A 10371-nucleotide genomic window follows, 5' to 3' on the forward strand; every position below is an offset into this window, starting at 1 on the left:
CAAGTGTGTTTCAGTCGGCAGGGCAACAGCATTGCTCAACTTAGGAGTCAAACTGCTCTCTCAGTAGGCGCCCTGAGTTCCAGAATCACACATACTTCTTGCTTATCAGCCCAGCTTTGGGGCTGCACTTCCCTCTAAGCAGCTGTGTTTGGGCCCCTGGGAGGAGATTTTGTCATTTAGGGCAGGTCCTAAAGGGGAGCTATGTATCACTGAAGCCTGGCAGTCCAAAGCTGTGAACCTGTAACCCCTCGCTGCAGCTGTTGCTCAGCCCTGAAGTTTCCTCAGCTGTTTGCACTGAATTTCTACAGGTGCCGAATGCGCTGCTCCGGGTGTGCCTGGTGCTTCTTTCCTTACATCCTTGGAGAGCCGTGCTCAGAACACAGCAGGACCTTAAAAGGCAGAGGTAGTCAGTCATCCCTTTTTTAAAAAGGCCTTTTTAAAAGGCTGGTGCCCAAGTAGTGCTACAAACCCATCCTTCTAGGGGAGAGCACACTGATCTCTCAGCACTAGAGGGGACCTCATTCCCATCACTTTTTACTGCAGCTTTTATGCTTCATGGCAAGAAATAAGAATTGCATGAGGTCTAGCAGAGCGTGTGACTTTTTTGCCTGTTGTTAGGGCATTTATTTGTACAGAAACATGAATTCTAAGCCCAGCTTCAGTGCTTGTTTATGTGTACTAGAATAGCTCCTAAAAAATCCGTTTTGTGAGATATCTTATGTAAAACTTTCAGTATTTTATGTAATACTTTCAGTAATGAAGTTGGCATGAAAAAATAAGAATGTACTAGTGGAGCTGTGGATGGGGTAAGCCTGAGAGGGAGGTTCTCTGTCAACATAGGAGGACCAAATACTAGACTGGAAGGACTAGAGAGGAACTGATGTAATGGGAATGGGGAAATTTAGGTCATGCACACATGTGCAAACAACAAGAATTTCTGATATAAAGTGAAAAATGATACTGGAGAAAAAAACCCAGACATCCTGAACAATCAGAAGAAAATTATGAAATGATAGTATTTCTAGTAGGCCAGGAAAATACTTGCACTTCCATGAAAGAAGTTGGTAAGATATCTGAAAAAATGATTGAAAACAAGCCTGAGAAAGTTTAATTTCTCCCTCTTAGGGCATTAGAGGGCTAATTGCCAAAAGAGATAGTAGCTGCTTCAGCCAAACATTTACTTGTCCATGTATAATTGTCTATGAACCCATTCAGCTAAAAACAAGGTTCCTAGATATCAAAAAGAATAAGGCTTGTAGTCTCCAACAGGAGGAGTGGGAAACCTGGTTGTTCTTGAGGTAAAACTTGTCTAATAGAGATATTACAGACATGGCTGCCTGCATTGGGAAGGACCAGGCAAAATGGTCCAGGAGATCCTGCCTTGTGGAGCTCCCCTCAGATCCAGTTTGTTTGTCATTTCTGCTCAAATGCTGATGTATTTGATGGGAGCACCAGCAACTGGGGGGGGAAATTGAGTTTCTTGCATAAAGCTGTGGAGCTTTTCCAGAATCTGGTTGATTTGTTTGAAGGAGATGAACCCTTGGCACGGTCTCTGTCACTGGGCAGCTCTCAACAACACACAGGATGAAATCCTGGCCCCTCTGAAGTTGGTGAAAGTTTTGCCATTAATTTCTTTGAGGCTAGGATTTCACTCTGGGAGTGAAAATTACATGCATGCTTTCAGAGACAGAGTGGCTGATTAAATACATCTGGTGCGCTGTTCTTTTATCAATCATTGATAAAATAGTGCCTTTTAAATATAAACTTTGGTTGAGCTTAACTGCAAAATTCAAACATGTCCTTTTACAAGACTTAAAAGCATAATTTGTCTTTTTGTCTGAAGTAACAGAAGTCCTGGTAAAAAATTAATGCACGCCCACACCCATCCTCTCCAAACCCCTGTAGTATTTGATGTACTGCAGAAACGAGCAATTAAAGCTTAGAAAAGCCAGTTAAAATATTTCTAAATGATACATAAAACTTTATCCTTTAAGAATGGCATCTGAAGCTATATTCCTCCACCTTTAATTCCTGAGCGGTTGAGCTAGGGGTCCATCTGGATTTCGGCAGGGACTGTGCTTCCAAGTGACCCAGCGAGCTCAGGACAGGTACAGACCCTCACCCACTGCCGCAGCCGGGATGTGGCCGAACAGCCGGCAGGGGCTGGGGGCACCGGAGGGCACAGGGGGCTGGGGAGAAGGAGGGGATGCGGGAGGGGAGAGGGGGCTGGAGGAGGGCAGAGGGGGCTGCGGGAGGGCAGAGGGGGCTGCGGGAGGGCAGAGGGGACTGGAGGATGGCAGAGGGGACTGTGGGAGGGCAGAGGGGACTGGAGGAGGGCAGAGGGGACTGTGGGAGGGCAGAGGGGGCTGGAGGAGGGCAGAGGGGACTGTGGGAGGGCAGAGGGGACTGGAGGAGGGCAGAGGGGACTGTGGGAGGGCAGAGGGGGCTGGAGGAGGGCAGAGGGGGCTGCGGGACGCGCCCCCGGCCCCGTGTGTGTGACCTGCCGCGGGCAGGGCGCGATGCGGAGCCTCCCCTCGTGGTGTCCCGGCCGTGCGCATCCCTGTGCCGGGCTGGGAGCAGCGCGGGGCGGAGGCAGAGGCCCGGCCCCTGGCCGGCCCAGCCCGGACACCCTCCCGGCCCCCCCGCCCAGCGGGACCGTCCCGCTGCCGCCCCGTCCGCCGCAGCTCCCGCCGCTGAATTTGCTCCGGTCCCTTAATTGTTTCGCTCTCACCGAGAACTTTGTTTACAGTCCCTTGTGCGGCGAGCTACATCCCCTCTTAAGCTGGCTGCGGGCTGGTGGCCGCCGCAGTCCCGCCCGGCGGCCGGGAGGTAAGCACGGCTCGGCTTCGCTAGGCACGGCTCGCTATGGCACACTGGCCCATGCATGGCACGCTGGCCCAGCCTGTGGCATGGACTGGCACGGCTCAGCTCGCCGGCAGCTCCGGAGCCGCACGCGCCGCGGCCGCGCCCCCGCCGGCTCCGGTGCCCGCGGAGCTCCGGCTCCCGTGCCCGCGGAGCTCCGGCTCCCGTGCCCGCGGGGCTCCGGCTCCCGTGCCCGCGGAGCTCCGGCTCCCGTGCCCGCGGGGCTCCGGCTCCCGTGCCCGCGGGGCTCCGGCTCCCGTGCCCGCGGGGCTCCGGCTCTCGTGCCCGCAGAGCTCCGGCTCCTCGGTGTGGCCGCGGCTACTCGGGCTCCGCTCGCACGGGGCTCTCCCGCTTCCAGCGGGGTCACGGCAGCCGGAGCCGCTCCCGGTGCGGTCGGTGTCCCGCGGAGCGCTCCTCCCGGTACCGCAGGGTCCCGGTACACAAGGCTTTCCCCGCCTGCTCGCCTCTCTGCTCTCTTGCAGAGGTGCTCGGGGACAGGCGTGACACGGAGGATTTTAATCCAGGTGTGTGTGTGGCGTGCAGGAGGCGTGTTTGAAAGTTTTGCAGCTGGCACATAACAGAGTTGGTTTGTGGAGGGGTTGGGTTGGCTCCCGTCCTACATCCCGGCTCTGTCGGGAAAACGAAAAAGGTGCGAGACTTAAAACCTGTTCGTGATTTTACTTTAAAACTTGGTGAGAGAAACTTGCTGCATCCTGAGGCAGCTGGTTTGCAGGCAGTGTGTTCTTCTGCTGCCTCTGTAGCTCAGGGCATGGTCCTGGAGTCTTGTAAGTACCAATTCTGGCTGTGTATTTCCAGGAGTGTTCACCTGGGGCAGAGATGCGGGATTGTGTTGAGGATTACTGTAGTCTGTTGAATTCTGAATGAACTCAGGCTCTCCTCTCGGGACAGAGGGACTCCTTAGGCTATTTGCTGTAGTCACTTTAATGCATAGCCATAGTGTGAAATGTGAGTATTATGATTTATTGGGATTTTACATAAGCAAAAAAGGGTGCCTGAAGTATTGTGTAAGATAGAGAGAATCTCGTCCAGAGCTTGAAGGCAGAAAACTCAAATGTGTCCCACTGGTTATAAGAAAATATGAAAAAAAGGAAAGGGTTGTAGTGGCTCTTTGCCCTTGCACAGAGATACTCCATATGTAGGAAGCCTCCTGAGGGAGCACCACATTGAAATGATTCTGAATTAAAATGCTGGAAGCTTCATGTAGAGATTTCATGTGTTTCTGCTTCTCAGTTTTGTGGTGGGAGGGGGAAGGAGAAGGGAAGAAATTTAATCTCTAAGAAGTTGCTCTGTCAGAATTTTTGATAAAGACATTAATTTAAAATAAAAACATCTAAATTGTATGCAGTCAGGGATAAATACAAATAAATAACTGATGAGCAATTAATTTTTTCCAGGCAAGATGCTGGCAGAGGGGCTAAAGGGGCACAATTGCATTGGGAAGAGCTTTCAAACAAATATAACCTTGCTGCAATCCAAGTAGAAGTTGACTGCAAGCACATTTCAGTTGACTGCAAGCTGCATTTTTTTTAATGAAATCTAGAGTATTTATCTGAAGTCAGGATTTTTTCCCTGCATTTCCCTCCAAACTTTTCAGAAAGTTAAATTAATAGCTAGGTCCTGTGGAAAATAATATAATCAATGAGATAAACAAGTAGACTTCCTTATTATTGGCTAACTTCAATAATCAGCTAAATATACTTTGGCAATGTCACAGGCTTATTCCAGCGATCTTCTGGAGAACAGCAGCAGTTTGTGCCTGTAACTATTTGGGTTTGTGGAATGTTAGCAGGGTCTAACTTAAAAACAGAAAAACCCTTAAAGTTTAATGTTATACAAACTTATTCTCATGAATTTAATCTCATCCCCACTTAGGACTCCTACTTCCATGTTGAAATCATCTTCCATGATCATGCACTTCTAGAGAGGGTGTCAAATAAGATTAGCAACTTAAATCTGCTGCTTTGTGAGTTTTCCCCAGCTGCCTGGTGATTTCACAGCTGTTTCTGCAGTTGATAACAATTTCCATCGCTCTGCTTTCTGCAGAGTCGTCACTGCTCTGCTGCAGAGTCCGCCTTGTCCCTCTTGGAGTTACAAATCTTGTACGAATCTTGTTTTTAATGAATCTTGGTTTTAAAAATCCAGGAACAGAAATGAACAGTAGTAAATATAGTGGACTTGTGTTTATTACAGAGAGTTCTTGGACTGTGTAAGTCTGCCTTTTTTTATTCTGAGTTTTTGGGGTTATATTACTTAGGTTTCCTTATAGTGGAAGAGATGTAACAGGTTTTTTTAGTGGTAAGTGTGTTGTCACAGTCAGTTCACAGCTAGGAAATCTGAGGAGCAGGGAGATGGAGTGATTTGCTCAAAGAAATTTGACTCGTAGGAGAGACAAACTCCCATGTATTCTGAATCATTATTCACACAGGTGAAGTGAGCAATAGAAATTAAGGTAAATAAGATTTTTATCTACAGCATTTCTTGTGCATTGCCTTTTCCTGCCTGACTCTTTCTGGGGGACTTGACTGGGTTATGATTCTCACTACTGGGGCGTCACACCATCACAGGAAAATGTTACATTGGGCCAGAAATGGGTGCCTGCTTCCAAGAAAAGAGGCAGAAGCCACTAGGAGAGCCAGAGGGAGAACATCTCCTGCTTTGGTTAGGTTAGGAGCAGGAGTCAGCCCACAGCAGAAGCTTTACACTCATGACTTTTATTCTTAGAAGCTGATAATTATCCAACAACTTTTCTTGTAGGAAACTTCCATGCTAGAATATTTTCACCTCCAGTTCATCATTCAGCAATATCTGATGCTTCAAAGACTCGAGCAGCTCTTTCTGCCCTGAACTGTCTCCCAAGACGTCTTCAGCACTCTTTGACCATGGATTTCTCCTGGATCAGGTAGGTGTGCATGCTGATGGCTTTAATGTCTTTTTGATACATCTAGGATTACCCTTAATATTGGCTAAAGTTTTTCTCTCCCCTTTACTCAGGGCTAGCCACAGATTGCCCCAGAAGCACATTCTTCCTCCAACTCCAAGCAGCTCCTTAAGATAGTACTTGTGGTATGATTAGTGAGAGGATGCTGGTGTTGCTGGGTATCTTTGCCTAAATTTCTTACCCTGAAACTTGAACCAAATCACCTGTTGGCTTAAGTCAGAAGTGACTTTGCTGGCAATGAGGATCCAGTGCCCTTTTTTCTAGGGCTAGATACCTTTGCTTACACTTCAAGTAGGTTCTGTTGTTTATTTGATTTAATAGTATTTCAGTAGAGGGTTGTTTATTTGTTTCATATGAATGCCTGCCTTCTTGCATCCTATTCCAGAAAAAACAGTGCTCCTCAGAAATGAACAGATATTTTGCCATTGACTTAATTGTTACAGATTAGAATATATTTTTTTTATTCCTGTTAGATTTGACTGTATAAATATATCTCCTTTCTTCACAAATCTCTGTACAAGAGGTCTAGGAGAATTTCATGCTCCTTGAAGATGTAGCTGAAGCAGAGGGACAAGGACATTAGAGACAGGAGTAAATACATTTTGATTAAAGGTTAAAATTTTTCAGAAAATAGTGCTTATTATGGGCTTTTTCAAGATATTCAGCAGTTTCCCTATTTCAGTGACTGTTAGAGTACTTGGACTTTTGAATAGTTATTAGTGTATTTGAGCCAATAGACCTTTTACATGCAAAATACATAAATTTTTTCTCGCTCAAATTTGATAATAAAATGTTATACTAATTGAATGGTAAGATCAAAAAAAGGTGACATTTGGGGACCACATTCTTATGTTATGCTGAATTTCTGTAATGTTTATGGATAAGTAATGCAGTAACATAATGGCACCAGTGTACGTCTCTGCTGTGTCAATCATTATTGAAAATGCAGAACTTGGGCTCAGATCCACATGGAAACAGATGAATGACACTCAAGAGCAGACCCATGGCTTTGCTGGGCTCTTTCTGTCTGATTTAAAAGGCATTTAACCATGCATTAAGATTCAAAGAACAAACCTACTCAACCTAGGAGAATTTAGGATATCTAAGGTGTCGGCATAGATTTGCTTTGTCTGATGAGCCCTGAACAAATCCCTGCCCTTGGAGATATCTTGGAATACTCTCACAGAAACAGGCAGAATCACTGAAGGGTCATGGTTAGAAGGGACTTCTGGAGGTTCTGTGGTCTGACCCCCCTATTGCTCAGCACCTAAGCAGTGCTGCCAAGGGCTGTGCAGGTGGCTTTGGATTATCTCAAGGGTAGACTCCAAAATTTCACTAGGTTCCAGTGCTCAGTTACCCTCACAGTATAAAAGCTTTTCCTGATTATCAGAGTGTTTCAGTGTGTGTCTGATGCCCCTTGGGCTGTCACTGTGTGTGCTTGGGGGTGTTGTGTGTGCTCAGCAGGGACAGGCTCCTCTGGCAGGGCTGAGCCCACAGGCAGCTCTGCACAGCAGGTACAACAGGGAGCTGAGCACTCTTCCCAGAGCAGTAGAACAAAAGCTTTAGCAAACCAGATCTGGGCTTTTCTTCTCTCTTGAGGGTTCAAGGAGATTTGTATGCAAACACTCTATATCCAGCATTTAGCCTGTTTGTGCTTGTGTTTTTTTAAAAAGAGTGAAATCTTTCTTGTAAAACCCACAGTCAGTTATAGGAGGTACTGAGATATAAAACCAAGGGCTCTCCACAAAGAGCAAATATATCTTAGCAACAAGGGTGGAGTGGTGGGAAAGGAAAAGGAGAATACTAGTATCTGGCAATTAACTTCCTAGTCACAGATGTGAAGGTGATAAAAGTGATAAAAGCATTACTGCATTGCCAAGGCTCTTCCTTGTTCTCTGAGCTGCATATCGCGCTGCTCATGAGAGCAAAGGCGGCACAGCCCACTCCGGAATGGTGCAGGAGTCCTGGGAGCTGCCCACAGCAGGACAGCCAGTGGGGCCCAGTGGCTCCCCAGTGGCTCCCCAGTGTCCCAGTCTCTGGAGTCTGTGTTGGGGTGCACTGAGCTGGGTCCAGGACAGCCCATCTGTGCAGCCTCAGTGTTGGCAGAGCTCAGTGCCAGCCCCAGAGTCACCCCACATCGCCAGAGCCCTGGAGACAAGGCTGAGCTCTGGAATGGTGGAGAGCCATGAGCGCCTCCTGCTCTGAGCAGGTGGGCTCTGATTATTCCCTGGGCCCAGAGCCAAAAGGTATTTGTGTCCTGTGCAGATGCAGTCAAACTGAGCCTGCTACCAAGACTGAGTGTGTGTTTACGGTCTGGACACAGGAGGAAAACAACCTGCTGTATCTGAGATGAGTGAATATGATGGTAAATCTACTTCCCACAGTAAGAGGGATGTAATTTCATGGATTTACAAGAGACCTGTTGCTTTTGCATGAAGCCAGTGTAAATGGCAAGCTGTCAGTCTGGCACTGATATTGCTGTAACTGAGGTTCACCAGCCTTGAGCTGAGCCGAGTGTGGGAATCTGTTTGCATCCCCACTCCCCCACATCCACACCTTCTCATGACCATTTAAATTTTTTCCCTAAGTAGCACTTGCACTGAGAAAGAGTTCACTGTTCATCCTGGTTTATGTTGGGCTAGTACTTGACCATGTTATTGTGGTGTGCAGTGGAGAAAATCTGTGTAATGTATTGTGTGTAGGTGTGTAAAGAAACTGTATGAAAAGTGTGTGAGCAAAAATCAAAACAGTGTGTGTGAACTTCACCTCTTTGTGAGAAAATGTAATGCCATTGAAATCTAAATTATGTCCAGAAATACTGACTTTAGGATGTAACTTAATGTAGGATTTGGCTCACAACACTTTAATGTTGGTGTCTGTCTTGGTCTGTGAGTCTGTTATTTCCAGAACTTACATACATATTGTTGATTACTATAAGAAGTGATTCAGATCCCTCACAATCAGTCGTGTCACTGTTGGTCTTGTGCATAAATCCTTGTGGGGTCTGAATGTCTGGTTGTTTGTGATCCCAAGGGGATACTTCTGTGTCCTCATTTGTCTTATAAATAATTGGTTGAACTCATGCTCTTCTCTCCACAGTGCAGCACGAGCTCAGCAGAGCCTGCTCTAGCCTAAGAACGGGCTGAGTCAAGACAATCAAGATGACAAACGAACCGATCAAAGAGATCCTGGGCACCCCAAAGCACCCTGACTCTGCACCCCCAGAGAAGAGTAACAACAATGACTGTGTGATAACCACCATTCCCCTGGTCAGTGAGTGCCAGCTGACGGCAGCCACCGGGGGAGCAGAGCTCTCCTGCTACCGCTGCACCATTCCCTTCGGCGTGGTCATCCTGATAGCCGGCATCGTGGTCACTGCCGTGGCGTACATCTTCAACTCCCATGGATCCATCATCTCCGTCTTTGGGCTGGTCCTCCTGTCCTCAGGACTCGTTCTGCTGGCCTCCAGTGCCGTGTGCTGGAAGATCAGGCAGCACAAGAAGAAAGCAAAGAGGAGGGAGAGCCAGACAGCGCTGGTGGCAAACCAACGAACCTTGTTTGGCTAAAGGCAGCCAAGAGAAGGCTGGACAGAAGGCAGAACCTTTGTAAGTCCACTTGGCTATTTATCAGTAGGAGAGATTGCAGGTTTTAATTTAACTGCGGAAACAAACTGACATGAAAACGGAATGGATTAAGAAATACTTGTAACAACTCTGCAAGGGCTCTCAATATATTTCTTACTGCAGATTTGGTAGCGATTCTTTCCAAGACAGAGGAAAACCCATTTTTCCTTCACAGAAAACTGTCACATAACTGAAACCATCCTAACTGCCTTCTCCAACATGCTGATCCTGTTGGAAAGGGAACGTGTGGGAACTGAGAAAATAATTTGAATTGACTTGAAATGCCAGAGGTCTCCTTAAAACACAGACATTTGACCAAGGGAGAAGTCATAGCATTTGAAGTGACTACAAGTTTATGGCCAGAGTATCTGGGACTTAAACTGTGGCAAAAAAAAAAAAAAAAAGGCAATAAGAACACATTGCAATTTTCTCAATAAGCTGATTCTTATATTTTATGTAACTTCCCCCTCCCAATACCTGTGGTACTTTCCCCCTTTTTTAAACCAACTAATATTGATTTTGTTTCATTATTGAATAGAAATCAGTAGAAATGTGTAATTATGTTGTTTAACCTAAATAACAAGGTATGATCATAGCTTAAAACATGAGACTTTTTTTGTAAATTAAAGTGGTCAGGTTTAGCACTTTTGATTATTTTGCTATAAAATTAAAAAATAAATTTCATTAAAATAATATCCAGTGCTGCTGGACCTTTAGAAAATATTTCTTTATTGCTATCAAGATAGCTTGTATCTTCAACTCTGACTACTTAATATTTCTACTTTTGTAGAACAACCTCTGTGACAATAACTGTGAGCACATGTTCTGTGGATCTCTTACAAAAACCTCTGCAGCCTGTGGACGTTGGTTTGATAGTCCAACCCTCTGCAGCTTGATTAACAGCTCTGTTATTGAAAAATCATAGCA

At 46.3% G+C, this 10371-nt stretch overlaps 1 protein-coding gene across 4 annotated transcripts; it reads left to right on the forward strand.

The window, feature by feature from the left end:
* Positions 1-2634: 2634 nt before the first annotated feature.
* On the forward strand, positions 2635-10154 carry TMEM100 (transmembrane protein 100). 4 transcript variants are annotated; one of them, XM_084218401.1, is made up of 3 exons: positions 2635-2829; positions 5638-5782; positions 8926-10154. In XM_084218401.1, exon 3 carries the CDS (start codon positions 8983-8985, stop codon positions 9385-9387), a length of 405 nt encoding a protein of 134 aa, XP_084074527.1. In that variant the 5' UTR covers positions 2635-2829; positions 5638-5782; positions 8926-8982; the 3' UTR covers positions 9388-10154. The 4 variants fall into 4 exon arrangements, with proteins under 4 accessions (XP_084074527.1, XP_084074524.1, XP_084074525.1 ...); XM_084218398.1 differs by having other exon boundaries at positions 2640-2829; positions 8921-10154; XM_084218399.1 differs by lacking the exon at positions 2635-2829 and adding an exon at positions 3491-3511 and having other exon boundaries at positions 8921-10154.
* The last annotated feature ends 217 nt before the right edge of the window (positions 10155-10371 follow it).

This window comes from Fringilla coelebs, assembly GCF_963513975.1.
Source record: "Fringilla coelebs genome assembly, chromosome: 19".
NCBI classification, from domain to species: Eukaryota; Metazoa; Chordata; class Aves; order Passeriformes; family Fringillidae; genus Fringilla; species Fringilla coelebs.

What these genes read in the sequence shown, in the direction of transcription:
- TMEM100 (XM_084218401.1), top strand. Translation starts at nt 8,983, where the DNA reads ATGACAAACGAACCGATCAAAGAGATCCTGGGCACCCCAAAGCACCCT.